Source organism: Mycetomoellerius zeteki, unplaced genomic scaffold (assembly GCF_001594055.1).
Source record: "Mycetomoellerius zeteki isolate Tzet28-1 unplaced genomic scaffold, Tzet1.0 scaffold310, whole genome shotgun sequence".
Taxonomy (NCBI): Eukaryota; Metazoa; Arthropoda; class Insecta; order Hymenoptera; family Formicidae; genus Mycetomoellerius; species Mycetomoellerius zeteki.
In genome coordinates this window covers 440348-457795 of record NW_017257295.1, presented here as the reverse complement: position 1 = coordinate 457795, position 17448 = coordinate 440348, and the positions used below count along the sequence as shown (strand labels likewise).

Below are 17448 nucleotides of genomic sequence, written 5' to 3'. Positions count from 1 at the left end.
TTTATCGCTTCGAAGCCGGTGAGTTTCTATCGTCAAGGAATTCGCAAGCTACCCGAAATATGGCAAAAGGTCGTTGATGCAAACGGAGAATATTTCGCTGATTAATATTTTTTTCGTTTATTTTTGAATAAAGATTGAATTTTACAAAAAAAGCTCAGAACTTTAATTGTTACAAAAATAAATTTAATATTGCAAGTCAAACTAAAATTATTAAATTCATGCCGAAATACAGTATATCTTCATGAAATGTGCAGTAGGCAATAACACGCAAATAAATTAATTACATATACCTTCAATTTATACTTTTAGTACAAATTTAAATGCAATAGATACCCCAAACTATTGAACTATAATATATTGTTTTCAGATTTTATGCCATTGATTAGTAATATTATTATATTTTATATAAAGATACATTTATAGAGTATCACAAAAAAAAAACAATTCTAAATAACAATGCGCTAATCTGAATGTTAAAAGTTATATAAAGATTCCTTAAGACTTTTATACAGTATATAAAATACAATAGCAAGGCACAAATAGTTGAAAGACTCACTTCCCTAGTCACATTCTCCAATCAAATATATAATATTTTACAAATGTATATTTAACAATTCATTTACTATTTTCTGATAGCACTCGTGATTACTTTTATTGCGGCCAGTGCTTCCTTGGCAGTTGGGATGATGTACTGAGGTGGAAGGAGGAAGCCATATTTGCCAGTGTCTCGCAGTTCGATCGTATATGCATACTTGATCTTGAGCAGAGCTTTAGCCCAGTCGTCAGAACCGCCAGCAGCGGGATACAACGTTATCGCACTATTTCCGACGATGTATTTTGTATTATCGCCTCCTTCGTACTTCATATATTCAGCTGCTTCAAGCCCTACCGCATCAAGATCTCGGTAATCAGGCGGCAAACGCTGATCATATCCCCATGGATACAAGATGTATTGACCGTATGAGTGAAACGATATATATGCCTGCAAGAAAAACATAATCGAGTGCTACAATGGCATGGAAGGAATATTTCAAAATTTATAAAGTTAATTTCTAAGATTGAATTATCCGTGGATTGATTGTTATAAAATGTTATTATAGACATCTCATAAAAATATATATACATATATATGTATATATATTTTTTGTGAGATATTTTGAATTGAAGAAAATCCGTATAATCCAAATATTATTATGTTTGCGATATTAAGTTAAGAATAGTTGTTGATAGCATTGTTGTAATTGATGTATTTAAAAGAATAAAATAATTAATGCAAAATAAATACAAACTCGCGGATTTTATGCAAAATATTTTAACTGACCTTGTAATTTGCTAAACTGTTCTCGAAGAAATTTCGAATAGCATTAGTTTCTGGCTCGGAGAATGCTTTAGAACCTCGGTAGGTCTCATAACACATATTACTGCTAGTTCCCTGGCCACCCCAGCGATAACCAAAGTTTCGGTTTAAATCCACGCCCGAGCAAAGAGTACCTTTCCTTCTATTTTTTCTCCACAAACGATCGTATTTGAAGGTATATCTGTAGCCATCCGGATTGGCAACTGGCAGAATGTAATAATCTGTTTGTAAAACATCGCTATTTTCAACCAGGTAATCAATAATATAAGTCACAGCTGCCGGTGAGATCCATTCCCTGGCATGTATGCCACCATCAATCCATATCGCTGGTGCATTCGTCCTACCATTACTAATCCTTAGAACCTTTTAACATTTATAAAAATATTAAGCATTAATTGTCAATACGTGGTCAAATTTTAAAAACAATTAAATTAATTTATCACAATTAATTTATCACGAGCGCTCGATGTCTAATAGCGATTTAAATCTTCTTCCGAAGTCAAAACTTAAAAATACATTCAATTCTAATTTCTAGACGTTTCGACCTCATATCGGGCCATCATCAGTATATAAAAATATTAAGATCTTAAACATCAAATTGTTTTCCAGTATCGAAATAGATTAGATGTGGATACCTTGAGGGGCTGTCCTTCAATGGAATTTCCGATGGATTGGACGGAGCAAACATCGGGATAAGTGTTCGCGAGATAATCCAAATAGCCATAAATGTCATTTAATTCATGGTAGCTGGTCCATTCCATACGATGACCTGATGGATATACCTTCAAGATTATTCGGAGATTGCACGTTCCGTGCCTTCGTGAGCTTGTATATCAACCGCTTCGTAGATTCAGCTCGACACAAAGGAAGTATTTGTTCCTTTCAATTATCATCTTACAAAATATTTTTTTTGGTACTCCTTACATTATATATATCTGATATATCATTCTGAATCGACGAAACGGATTATGCGCGTCTGAGAAAGCTCACCCCTAAAATGCCACGGAGCACCCCCACCATACACACTAGCAGAATAACGAAGAGGACGAGGACGTGGAAATATACGTCTGACTCCCTGCCACCAAGCGTAACGAGCTAAAAAATTACTGAATGATGAAAAATTACTGAATACTCAGTGATGGAAGCGATGCACTTATTAAAATTCCCAAATGCTCATATTTATTCCCATAACTTAATTCGCGTTTCAGAGACTTTTTGACTTTTCCAATATTGTTTGCAAATGTAATAATTTTTTGCACGAAAACCGAACCTTGCCGAGTCCGTCTTGGATAACGGCATCGAGATCAGATCGACCGACTATGCAAACGACCACGGAAAACGACAAAACGCTGCTGAACGCCCGTACGTGCGAAGACTACGCGTTTTACACACGCCTTACAAGTAAAGTATAACTGTTAATGTTAATCAGCATTGAAGCGAAACCGGGTTACTAAGTGGAATTCACACAAGATCAATAACCTTGATTCATTTTAAACTGTTTTTCTTTGAAAATGTATAAGAATTTCAAATAATTAATTAATGTATTAACTTTCCTTTACGCATTACATCAAATGGCACAATTTTTCGATAACGACATATAAATAATAAAAAAATATATTAATAATCTCTTTACAATGAATATTAGATTAATCGAATTATGTTAAAATCATATAATAGGAAAAAATTTAATCAAGTATGTCTACATCAACATTAGAATAGTTTTCATGTACATATACAATGTTTGACTTATGGTGTTTACTGTTACTATTTTCTATATAGTGTCCTAATTATTACAAATACTATAATAATTTAGTCCAATTATGAGGTCAGATTACAATTGAAGATATAGATATATTTTTTTAATTAGATTAGAACAATGGAATGTTAAATTTATTTAATTATTTAGTTTCCAATTTTAAATAAATAATTAAGTAAATGGAGATCATTCAAATTAATTAATCCGATCCAAAATTATCAACAAGCTATCATTTACAACAACTCACTTTTGAATGTATTTCTGAATAAGAATTATTAATTTATTTTAATTATAGTTTCCTTTGCTACATGACTGATCAAACAATAACATCCTTCATTTACGTAAACAAGTGAAAAACAAGTTATAAAGATTGATTATTGCTTCTTTTCTATTATTAATTATCAAAAAATGACGAAAAATGATAAGTTAAGAGTGATAACTAATTGCGAAACATAAACGATAAATGACAATGACTTGATACGAAGTATAAGCTCTTAATAATAATTATCAACCAAACAATAACTTTTTCCGTAACTTTTATGAATATCGATGAAACGAGGTAACTATAAATAAAGATTGCTTTTTTTTATTATTAATGAGATTGTCAGTGAAAAAAAGTGAAGAAAAATGATAAAGAGCCAAACTAATTGTAAAGCATATACTATAAGCTGCGATAACTTGATGCGAAGCACTTAATAATAATTATTAAAAGCATTTAACGATGCGTGAATATATCAATAAATATTAATAGTATTGTTATTATTATTTATCTTTGAAGAAATTTTTATCTTCCCTGCGATTACATTGCTGAATGATTTCATGATATAGCAATTAAAAAATAAAGTTTAATTAATGCGATTGTAATAAAAGCCCAAACCTTTGCGTCCTTCAAGTTCTGCTTCCATTGCGGTTGTAAGTCGAACATTCCCATCATCGATCGCTTTTTGCACATCTTTGATCAGAACTTCATATTTTATTCTGCAATTGTTTAATAGCAAATCGACGTTATAAAGCATCCGACTTCGAACGAAAATATCGACGGTCAATGGATGGTTTGACCATATTTGATATGCTACATTAAAAAAAAGATTTTGTTATAGACTCTGTTTTTAGTTGTTATCCTTCTAAAACTCTTAGTAATACATATCATTTTAAAATACAGTAAAATATTTATATTTTAATATAAATTTTATTTATTATGTACAACCGTTTTGATCGTGTTGCTCCACCAAATCATTTACTGAATCATTATGCTTGTAGATTCTCCACACTTGATCACCGACGTAATAAACTCTTTTACTAAAATCCTCTCTGAAATTTTCTTTAGCCGTTCTTTCATGAGCCACAGATTCGCCTCTTTTAAGATTCACGGTCGCATCAACGACGAAGACAACGATTGCTATCGTTGTCAACGCCACCAATTTTGTGTGATTTTTTCCACCGTTCCTCATTTTAGCAGAAACTGTTCTTAAGAGCAGAATATACCCAGCTTTTATAATACGCGACACGATCACTGATCGGGAGTATAACGGAATTACTCGATCGAAGATGCGGAGTTTGCCGAATCCAACCGTAACAAATTCATATCGAAATAAATATATACTGTTAATAAACATGTCTTCTGTTTGTAGAAAGACAATAAAACTAAACAGACTTCTTTTTATTTAATGTATCTCATATGGTCGGACCACGCGTCTGCTGCTGACATTTTTATTTACAACTTTTATATGTATATATAAAGCTGTATGTTTAATAATATCAAATCGACATTCAAAAATTGCAGAGTGAAATATCATGTTCTGGACACGTATTATGGAATTATTCAGAAAAAATTTCAATCGGAATCACTGTTTTCCTTAAAAAAAAAAAGTTGAAATTTAGGGAATAATTTAACAATTCTGATCGAAATCTATTCCGCATAATTTCATAATATACGTGAAATTTTTTAAGACTCAAGAATATTTTTAGAATAGAAATGGGATGAAACAGAAAATCATTTCATAAGACAAGGAACGAAAAATATTCTTTTCGGATTCTCTGTGCTATCTGGATATGCAACACAAAATTTATCTTTATTATCGCGTTATTATAGCTTATATAATTTATATACAGAATATGAAAAGAAAACTACACAAAATAATTATACAAATAAATAATTGCCAGTTTTTATTTTTTTAATTTATATTTATAATAATATTACTTATTGTTAAATAATACAAGTATCTGTAGACTTTAAATACTATTGTTTGTTGCAAGACTTCTTTATTGCAATAGGCCCATTGATGCACGGCTACTTTATTTAATTTAGCGCGCCGACGCATCTCTCGATGACGACGGCACAAATCGCGGGCAGACACGCGGCTTCTGCACATACTTCTTGCATCGTTCTTGCACCGCTACATCGTAATCGTGATTGCAGTTTAATAAAAAAAGCAGTACTGCAACATCTGTATCACCTCCGGATATCATTTGGGACAAAATCGTAAAAGTATGAAGTGCCTATTGACGATCATCATTCTCGTGGCTATTACCTCGACCATTAAGGTACCGTTTACTGTCCGTATTTAAGACGATTTTATTATATCTTTCCTAACCGTAACTGCATTTTTGGATACCGTTAATACATAATTCAACGTTTGGTATAGAAATTAATTGTTTATTACATTAAAGGAACGCCTCTTTCTTCTTTTATTTGTATATTTTGTATCAATTTGAGACTAAATATTTCTAAGACATTTCAATATTAATCCTTCTTAGTATATAATGAATTCTTATAAAAAAAAGAAATTTAATTTGTCGTAAAATATTATGATGTTCCGCGACAAATTTTTATTATGGATATTTTTTCGTGAATTTTAATCGAAGAAGCATAATTTTATAAATCCTACAATGAAAATTTTATATCTGTCGTATTAACATATATTAACATAATAAAACTTGTTATTTTACGATAAATTATTTAACTTAGAGTTTGAGATTATCCTTTTATATACAGTAGAAATAAAAATAGATAAAATAGAAGAGAGAGAGAGAGAGTAATAGGTCAGATAAACGTGCGTATGTGTGTGTTACCTTTATATGTCATAAGGTTTCTTTAGTCTCTTCAATAGATGCATATGTGCCTATATAAATACATGCATCTATCGTAAGCTCTACACACGAATCATTCTTCTGTAAATATGTATGTTACTTTAAATGTAACCCACTACATAGATGCTCTTGAGAATACGCGTTAAATTAATGGAAGAGGAAAAGTTCTATTCTATATTACTTCTGTTAGCTTCAAGCACTTACAATATTCAAAGCACATTTCAAATGATATTGATAGGATTTGCAACATAGGCTACGTTTACACCGCGACCTATACGATAGGTGTCTTTGTTTAACCTACAGGATAAACAAGGACATCTATTGCATAGGCCGCGGCCTAAATGCACGGTGTAAACGTAGCTAATCACATTTGAAATTTTTATAAGTACTTGGAAACATAACAACATCTAAATGTAATCGCAACATGCAATGTAATGCTTCTTGTATTGCAATTAAATTTAATTTATATATAAAACAAAATATATTACTGAAAAAGTAAAAGTTAATATCTTCCGTATTAAATAATATTAAATAAAGAGTCTCGGTAGTCTAAAGGCTTAGGACACTCGCACGGAATGCAAGAGATCCGGGTTCGACTCCCGGCCGAGGCATTATTTTTCGCAATAAGTTTTATTACAGTTTTTAAGTTGGGGAATTTGGGGGGATTATTAATATTTTCAGATTTGATTGCGTTGAAAGTCCGACAACCGAAGTCCGAAAATATCGGCACGCAATTATCATTTCTGAAATTAATTCATTTAAATGAATTTACAATAGTTCAACATCTTAACGTTCTGACCGTTATGGCGCTTCTTAATTTAAAATTATTATGTTTAACATTAGTCTTTCAATCTTATTATTGATTAAATAAAGAGTTTTAAAACAGTAATAAAAAACCGTCAAGTAAATTTTAAATATATTATAATATAAATCCGAAAATGCAATGTATATTAAAATGTTAGAAAAAAATATTAAGCATGTAAAAGCAATAGCGGATTTGCTATTAATATATTACAATGTATAAGAAATAAACACGGCGACAACATATAACTCGATTGCCTACATGCACTATTACGCATAAATATAAAATTAAGAGAAAAATGTGTATGTTTGCACACACGACATTATTATGTACATGCTGCATTGCATACATACCTAATGTTATTGTTTACAAGTATTTTTGTGAATAAACATATAATTAAGACACGAAGATACGTTTGCACATATGTATTATTGCCCAATCTCTGCTTCAAAACAAATACTGTTTTAAAACACAAATTCTCTGCTTTAAAAACATAAATTATTTTCTTATATAATTTGATATTAATTTTATATTTGTGCGCAGAAGTGCTTGTAAACAATCGATCTGTAAACAACAATACTTGTAGACAAATATATACGTGTAGACTTCGTTTTTGAAATTTTTATTTCTGCTCACTTGTAGGCAATCGATCTGTAGACAATAATATTATGTGTGCAATGCAGTTTGTGCGCAATAGTGTCGTGTGTACACATTCTTTTTCTTAATTTTATATTTGTGCGCAATAGTGCATGCAGGCAATAATTTTTGTGTGCAAACGAACTGTCGGCAAATATGTAGGCAAACAGTACTGTAAGCAATCAATTTGTAGGCAAACGAAGCCTTTTCTGTCAATGATGCTAGAGGAAACACTTATAAACACTTGGATAAACCATTTACATATTTTACAAACGGTTAAGTGTATACACTGAAAAAATAATATTGTTTTAATAGCATAATTTTAATAGAAAATAATCTTGTTGATTTAACAACAATATTAACGAAACAAATAAAATTTGATTAAAACAAGAGCATAAGTATTTGTTTTATTAACGGTGTTATTGAATTAACAAAATTATTTTCAATTAAGTTAATACTGTTAATACATCATTTTTTTTAGTGTAAATATCCATTTAAAGTGTAAAATGAAAATGATTTTCCAAAAATTTAAAATGAAACTATTTCAAATATTAAACCTTAACGAACCTAAGCGAACAAAAATTACGAATTGAACGAAGTAACGCTCATACAAAGAAATATTTTCAATTTTTACATAAACTAATTTAGATAGACAAAAATGAATATGCTTTGCAATAATAAGTTTTGCATCATAATGATATCAACTTTCCAATATGAATTTCAATGTGCGGGCGAGAATATGATGGTATATTGCTTTTATCAACGTTTTTTTAGCAGCGTTACTAAATAATCAACTGTACACTTGTTTTATAACTGTTTAAATAATGCTTTCTTATATTTTATCGCTATGTATTCTAATACATGTAATTCCAATTAAATGTAACATAATAGTACGTTTTTGAATCTAATTGTAAGTTCACCTTCTTTTTATTTTTAAAATATAGAGGAAAGTCGTCGATACCGACATGTCACTTTGTTTTTAGACAATATTTCTTAAACAAAAGATAAAAATAAAACTTTAAAAACGTAAATACAAACTGAAAAGTGTCTTCTATCAGATAGTATAAACAGTTTTTATAATAACAGTTTAATTTAAACTGTTTGCAATTTTGCAATAATTAATTTTTTCGTAAGGTAAGCAAAAATGAGTGTCTAACAAAATGGGCTCCAAAACTGACACAGTAGGCAGTAATGCTACGTATTCATATTCTTTTTATTTTACAAGCATTATCTGTATAAAGTACCTACAAGTGAATGTATATAAGATTTTCCAGAATCTTTTCACTTCGTTATAAAACATTTTTATCGAATTATATGCATATTTATTTTATGCAGCTGTTCTGCAAGATACAAATATGTAATGCGATAGTTTTTCAAAAGTTTTCCCATATATGCACGATTGCCTTCAGCTCCAATAGACTTATTTGACACTATAAAGCAATGTTATAAAGATTAAGTTCATGGTCTGTTTTACAGACAGGTGTTACGGTTTACGCTGCACCCTAATTTTAAATTTAAAATCGTATTATAAAAAGACTAAGAGAAAAAATAATATAAATAAAATTGATTTAAAACACTACAAGCATTTAAAATGACATAATACTATTAATAATATAATCACTATTATTTATAAAGAAAATTGTAAGAATTTTGTTTTCGCATTCGTAGAATTTGTTTTTAGCTGATTTGATATATAAACAAGTCACAAATATACGAATTATGAGTTTGACTTCTTTAATTAGCTAAACAGATCATGATTTTATTAGTATTAACAAAGTGTATACTAGCAATAGTTAGTTCCTCAGAAATAAGGAGGTATTTAGGAGAGCTATGTCAATATCGGCGACTTTCCTCTACTTTAAAATAGATATTTTATTAAAATAATATATAAACATATAATGTATAAACATATTAAGATTGTTTTGTATATCTCCTTTTTTATAGCTCTATAGTGATCCTATATTATCTATTTATAGTACTTCGAAACATTATTAACAATTTCTTTATAACTTCTACGCATTTTTAAAGATGTTCAAAAAGAAGATTTTGATAAGAATGTAATTTCCTTGCAAAGTCTATCAGAAAAATTAGTAGGGGAGAGTGGTCTAAATCGGACCTATTTGCAATTTTTGCTTTCTATAAGGCATAAATAAAATCCGATCGTAAAATCGAAGGTGCTGTTGGAAAGATCATTTAATTTCCTTCATTTTTGCTTCAGATTATTTTGACGTATCTCTCACTTGTGTTAAACTATAAATAATATAATATGGAAAATGTAAAAACGCTTTTTCCGGTCCGATTTAGAACTATTGGTTCCAAATCGGACCATCCCCTGGTTCAAATCGAAAACTCCTATTTTTATGGATTTTTAGATAGAATTTTAAAATATTTTAATGTATTTTTCTTAGTATTGAGTAAAAACGAGCAATTTGACAGTCAAAGATAAACATTTTTTTCGGAAAAAGAAAATACTAACTGTTTATATTATTAGAATTGAAATCAATAAAACTCAACTAATCTGAGTCTGATGACTCATGATATTTTACTGATTTAATTGTTTAGACCAGATCTAGTCAGCCGATCACCAGTACTACAACCAGGCCTATAAGTTATTCACTGTACTGTCCGATTTGGACACGGGTCCTTTCGAACTTTGGAACAAATTTTACAATAAACCGCAAAAGTGATCACGAAATGCGCTTGATATTTTTTAATTCTACACTCTTTAATTATCTTAAATCAATTATTTTTCAAATTTTTAACACCTTTTAAATAATGATTTACAAGGATTTTCTTTTTTAAAAAAATTTTCGCACGATGGCTAAAAATACATATTTGCCTCTATTTTATGAATGTTATGACAGAGAACTGTCAAACTGCTATCACATGTTCGGTGTCTTATAAGGACTTTACGTTATAAATAGTACGCAAATCTGCTTAACCGTATTCATTTAAATTAAAAAGATCCTATTTAGAACACGGTCCGATTTAGACCACTCTCCCCTACTATGTTGTAAGTTTTTTGTTACTAAAATAAACTAGTTATAATATGCTAGTTATAATATGTTATACTTTACATAATGCATATTTTTATGAGAAAGTTTTTTAAGCTTTTCTTATTTTCAATAAAATTACATATTTAAATTTTTTAAATATTTAAGTAAGTTTTAAAAGTAAATAAATATATATAAATATTATTTATACACACGTAATAATTTATAATTCTTTTTGTAATTAATTACCGTTTTTATTATGTTTATTACTTATTATGCTAATTAAAACTTAATAAAAAATTATATTGTAACATTTTAAAGAACATCGTATAAAGTATATTATAAATGTATAAAGAGTATTCATAATTTTGAATGTTTAATTTTAATAAAGTTATGTCTAGATATTAATTGTAACTCATTTTGAATTTGGCTTTATTATGATTTGCAATAAATAATTATAACGTAACATTTACATAAAGAGTAAGTGAATACTTCAAAAAAGTTTCCATTTCAGACAGAAACGTTTAGAGTCACTGATCAAGTATATTTCGATATCATGATTGACAATCATCCAGTTGGTAGAATTGTTATTGGCTTGTTCGGCGATATTGCGCCAAAAACGGTGAAAAATTTTATCACTTTTGCTACTACTGGTATAGCTGGAAAGAAATATGCAGGGACCAAATTCCATCGTGTGATAAAGAAGTTCATGATTCAAGGTTACGCTTCTATTCTTTTGATTAGAAATCATTTTTTTGTTAATTATTACAAACATTAAATTATTTTTATTATTTTATTAAACTATTTTTATTATTATTATCATTAATTGAATTCAATTTATGGTTATGTCCAGGTGGCGATGTCGAAAATGGCGACGGTACTGGTTCCATTAGTATTTATGGAAAATATTTCGACGATGAAACTTTTAAGGTAAAACATACCGGACCATTAATCGTCAGCATGGCAAACGCTGGAAAGAACACCAACGGTTGTCAATTTTTTATTACTACCATACCAACTCCTTGGCTAGATGATCGCCATACAGCATTTGGAAAGGTAATAAAAATATTATATATACAATTAATATGTAAAAAATATACTTAGTTTGTTATCTGTTTGTGTTTTACATATTTGGAAAATAATTTGTCAGATTTAATTTGTCAATTCTTTTTATTTTTAATTTATTATCATATTTATTATTATACTTAGATATTTTAATACATTTTAAGTTAATACATTCAACACTTATTTTGTAATTTTAAATAATTCTTCCCGCAGATAGTTAGCGGTGAAGCTGTAGTTTTTAAGATCGAACAGACCAAAACGGATAGTGATGACATTCCACTCGTGCCTGTAATAATTTATGACAGCGGAATTCTTCTAACGGAACCATTCACTATATCAGATAACCCTTACGAGTAATTTAACATTATTGATGTTACTTTAATATTATTAATTATTTGTTTCGTTTTCCCTGACTCTTCCATGGCTTAATTGAATTGCTGCACTTCCTTTTATTAATTAAAGATTGTATTTTGATAATATTATATTTGCACCTTTAAATTCAGGGGCGTAATTGTTACAACAATCATTAATTAGTTGAGTAAAATTATTAGATATATAAAGTTATAAATATAAATATCTTTATACACTGTATTTTATATGCTTTGATAGCTTTATGGGCTTGAAGCTGCTCACACTTACAATTTATGTTACTTTTCAAAACAATATATTTATATACTTGATTGTTTTATATGATTGCGCGAACGAAAAGACTGCTATACAGACATAAATATAGAAAAAAATAAACGTTAAAATTTTAACACTCTCGAAAGGTAGATTTAAATTTATTCTTAAACGTATACTATCCATCTTCTTTATGTTTATTTTTATCTGGAAATAATTTTTTTAATGACAACTAAATTCATAAGTCATTAATGTAATATTAAAATATGCATATTTGCAGTGCATGGGCGTGGATTAAGGCGACTTGCATACCGTTGGGATTTAGCTTCTCGATACTTGCGATCTTTCATTATATGATGAAACAGTTGGACGTCTAAGTAACAATCTTGATATGAAAGACTGATTTAAAAAATAAATTTATGTCGTTGGATCTAAAAATTTAATATTTATTTTTATATATAAAATTGTGTATAATTGCATATTACTTATGTATCATTCTTATAAGAAAGTTACATTACTCTTATACAGCTAATACAACGGAGTATGGTTCGCTTCTTATTAGATAACATGCACGATAAGAAAGGAATATCAGGCGTCATCTCTGTAAAGGTCATGACATTGTTGAAACTGCTATGTAGACATAAATACAGAAATATTTTAAAAAATTACTTCATTTACTTTGTAATAAATTAAATAAAATGCAAAACAGAATAATATATAGTAACCGGATCCTGTGTATATTGTTTCTTAATTACACTAGTTCACATCAAAATGTTTGAACTTTAAATCAGACAAGGTGTTTCTTATAGATTTTTGGATGCTAAAAAAATAAATTTTACCAGCACGTCAGGTTTTTGAAATAATTAAGGTTTGATGTAACTTCTGATATTATTGTATTTTCAGAGCATTTTAATCCTATTTTTCTCATAAACTTCATGTGATAGAGCGTTCTAGTTTGCGGATTCAGCGAATTTAGTACATAAAAACTACGAGAACCTATTTTTCTTTTCCAAACCGCAAAAATCTCGTGCTGTGTAATCCTAACGAATAATTTAACATTATCGATGCAAATATTTTTAATTTGATTCCTTTTCTTGACTCTACCGTAGCTTAATTGAATTGTTGCGCTCTCTTTTATTAATTATAAACTGTATTTGATACATTTGTACAATAACCTTGTAAACTGTGAGAAATAATTGTCAAAACAATAATTAATTAGTTGAATTTTTTATTAATATATGAAGTTATGTAAAGCAATAAATATTTTTATACTCTTTGGCTACAGTCCACGTGATACTAAAAATAATTCTTTCTTTTTGATTGGTACATATATTCTTTGAATATGTGCTCTATCCATCTGTTTACGTTCGTCTTTATCTGATCAAATAATCTTTTAGCCACAGCTGAGTTTATAATTCATTAATGCAATATCAAAATGTGCATATTTGCAATGTATGGGCGTGGATTAAGGCGACCTGAATACCGTTGGGATTTAGCTTCTCGATACTCCATTATATGATGAAACAGTTGAATATCTAAGTAACAATCTCGATATGAAGAACTGACTTAAAATAATGAATTTGTGCATTTATTTAATCTAAAAATTTTATATATGGAATTGTATAATTATACACTATTTATACATGTATAATTTTTATATAAGAGAGTTGTATATACAGTAGCGCCTACAAAGCGCTCAGAAATTTAAGCGATCGTATCACTTGTCTAGAGCTGATACAGGTCGGTAGTATGGTCTGTTTCGTAGACAACAATGGAAGAAAGGAACATCAGGCGCCATCTCTGTGAAGATCATGACATTATTATTCAAAAATTACTTAATTTATTTTATAATAATTTAATAAAATGCAAAAGAGAATAGTATATGTAACATTATATTGTCTATGAACTTTCATATTCTTCCGTCATTATCCATAATATAATTTGCTAACATATAACAGTTATAAAATATAACGATTTCTTTATCGTCATCATATGATAATATATTATACATTAAATATGTATAAGAAGAGAAAGAAAAGTAACGAAAAATGTTCTTTTTAATATAATTTAATAACTTAATAATGATTAATTATTATATTGAACGGCGAGAAAGAGAGAATCGCATTAATATGAGATAATGTCGATGACGCATACAGTTATCGCGCATGCACACTAAGCTTTGCTGTACAAGAGTAAATGCGGATATCGGAGTCAGCCTTGGCGTCTGAACGACCAAACCAGTCGGTGGCAAACCGGCGTCGACCAGACCTCGGTGGTCGGCTGAAGTCGGTTGTAGTCGTGTGTAGAAGAGCATTGAGGGCCGGTCGATGCTCCGTCAATTTTATAATAGATGACACGTAGACATAAACGATTGTTGTCATTCATAAAATTATAAAGAATATACAGTAATTGAGTGCATCATGGACGCAGTGCATTTGTGATCACTAGTGGTGATGGTGTGACGTGTTGCTTTCACGATTGCTGAAAAGCGTGCCGGAAAGTGCATGTTGCTCTCTTCGAAGTTCGATTGGTCCGAAGACAGCTGGGAGAAAGTTCTTGAAGGGGGATGCTCCGAAACAGTGTATAAGTGTGCTCATATAAGGTACGCTCTATTTCCTATTACAACGATTTACTAAACTGAGGCAAATGCGGAAATAACAGCGGAATGTTTTCTTAATGATTTCAAATCGAATTTAAAATTACACTAGAATTATAAATAGAATTAAGTATTTGTATTAGCAAATTTAATTTTGCTCCGAATATAATAAATGGAATTTAGTTCATAAAATTTGTGATAATAAGTACATGAAATTGGTTAATAAAAAGAATTATATAAAATATTACATCAAAAGAGTTCGCGATAAAGTTAGCAATATACTCATTGTAGGTGTAAAATTGCGTTATCGTATAATATCAGCGTTGTCGACAATAATTATTGTAAACGGAAGTATGAGCCATTGTGTCGCTGCCAAGGACGCCAGTCCATGATGCTGTGTTGACTCAGATCCATCCACAATGCAAAAATAACTTTATGAACAAAATTTCTACGAAATTTTTCTTACAATTTTGTAATTAAGATTTTATAACATAGTGTAGTCAGATTTTTTTATATTTACACTTATTTATTTTTAAAAGTAAACAAAAAGTCTCTAAATAAATTACATAAAATGAGTAAAGACAAATGAAAAAATTTCAAGATTTATGTAATAACAATAGTTATTAAAATATTTAAAAAATTAACAAAGTTTAATTACATTCGCGATTGCAGTATTATTTATGATAAGCTTGCCTATAATAAAATTATCTATAATAAGTAATGCTTTTCATATTAATATAATTATTATAAGTGTTATATCAATTCGAAAGTTCTTATAAATATTAACAAAAATTTTACAAGTAGAATATAGATACTGTACTTTACTTTTGTTTTACAATTGGTATTATCTACCGGATTATCGCACAAATGCATAAGACCTCTCAGGCACACATGTGCAATCATACTTTCTGAAAGATAAAAAAATACGAAAAGATTTGAAACTGTACTTATATCACAGTCTTACTAAACATACGAATATATCAAATCTCTTGCAAAATATATTAAATGTTACTAAATATATTAAACTAATATATTTATAACTTTATTTGACTGATTATTTATTAACAAATGAAGGAACGTAATTTTACCTTTAAGTTACTGTGTAAAGTTCTGTAATTTATATTTATTCTTATTTTATTTAAAGTTGCAAAGTGATGCAATTTTATGCAACTATATTACAATAACTAATATCAATTGGAATTAGCCAACTATACACGTCAAATAGTCGATAATTAATTAATAAATGTTTGTTTGCAGTTCTGAAAATCTATTTTAGCGTCTTTAAAATATTTTTTTCAAATTGCTTTAAAAATTTATCCGAGAAGAGAATATAGAGAAGATAAATTTCTAACTTTACCATATACAGTGAGTGCAAAAAATACTCGTACAAGGAAATTTTTTATAAAAAAAGCTTTATTTGTAAAAAATAAACATTAATTAGCAATTTTATACAATGAATACACTTTGTTTTAACATAAACAAACGAGTGTGTATCCCTGATTTTAAAAGCATACGAATATTTTTTCAGCGTCCAAACAATACAAAAATTTCTAATTTTTGTTTATTTTTAGGATGATATATTTTCTATAATTAACACACCTCTTTTTATATATAATTTAAGAAGCATGCAGTCTGTTTTATTCTTTATGAATAAATTGGTAATTATCCAGCAAGAAATGATCGTTAATTAGACATCAAATCGACGTTGAATTAGTGCCGAAATTATCATATCAATATCGATTCAACATCAATTCGATGAATCATTTCTCGCTGGACAACATTTACTTTAAAAAATAAATTTTTTAAGAATATTTTCTCTGAACAAATACTTTTTGCACTCATTGTATGTATTTTACGAGCTAAATAACAGAGGCAGTTTTAGACATAAAGATAATCTATCGCAATTATCAAAAACATAGAAATCTAGTGTAATATTTCACACTACACTTTATTCTTTGAATGTGCAAACTCATGATTAATCTCTCGTTATGCGTGCGATACTTATCTTTACACGGAACATAATGACTCGGCACGCAACTTGCACATTTCATATATTACTACGTATTACAAAATCATTTATTTACAATTTAATCAAAACATGATTTTCCGTATCAAGAATTAACAAGAAAAAAATGTCAAAAAGGATTGTAATATAAATCTAAATATGTGTAACAATGAATAAATCTAGATACGTGTGACAAGTTCACATCTTCTGTATTACGTACGCTATTACATTCCAACGTACATTTATTTAGCATTGATTAAAAATAATTCTTCTTATTAGATCACAGACCTTGATCAATTGTCAGAGATAATAATCCGTGACGTATATTTGATGATAATGGATGATGTTTTCTTTAACATGGCAATTCATTATATTATTTACTTATTTAATTAATTAAAATTTGTTTTATATGTAATAATTTATGCTGTTGTATCCACGTAATTATGTTTAAACAATCTTTTATTACTGTACAAATGATAATGTATCATATTAAATACTATAATAAATATATTATTTAATAGAATTAT

The 17448-nt window shown here is 28.8% G+C and overlaps 3 protein-coding genes across 13 annotated transcripts in view; 2 read left to right on the top strand and 1 right to left on the bottom strand.

The window, feature by feature from the left end:
- Positions 1-465: 465 nt before the first annotated feature.
- LOC108724781 (carboxypeptidase B) lies at positions 466-4564 on the bottom strand. Its single transcript, XM_018451393.1, has 5 exons — positions 4321-4564; positions 3991-4185; positions 1993-2126; positions 1322-1720; positions 466-982 (listed from the first exon to the last, which is right to left on the bottom strand). Exons 1-5 carry the CDS (start codon positions 4562-4564, stop codon positions 623-625), a joined length of 1332 nt encoding a protein of 443 aa, XP_018306895.1. The 3' UTR covers positions 466-622.
- Positions 4565-5544: 980 nt separating this feature from the next.
- Positions 5545-12732, top strand: LOC108724782 (peptidyl-prolyl cis-trans isomerase A2). Its single transcript, XM_018451394.1, has 5 exons — positions 5545-5657; positions 11149-11353; positions 11488-11690; positions 11913-12052; positions 12601-12732. The coding sequence occupies exons 1-5, from the start codon at positions 5604-5606 to the stop codon at positions 12695-12697; spliced, it is 699 nt and encodes a 232-aa protein (XP_018306896.1). The 5' UTR covers positions 5545-5603; the 3' UTR covers positions 12698-12732.
- A 2113-nt stretch (positions 12733-14845) lies between these two features.
- Positions 14846-17448, top strand: part of Piezo (piezo type mechanosensitive ion channel component) — a 29458-nt gene continuing 26855 nt past the window's right edge. For all 11 annotated transcript variants that reach the window (XM_018451428.1, XM_018451425.1, XM_018451427.1 and 8 more), the window contains exon 1: positions 14846-14922. The gene's annotated coding sequence lies outside the window, so the exon portion shown is untranslated. The remainder of the gene's footprint in view (positions 14923-17448) is intronic.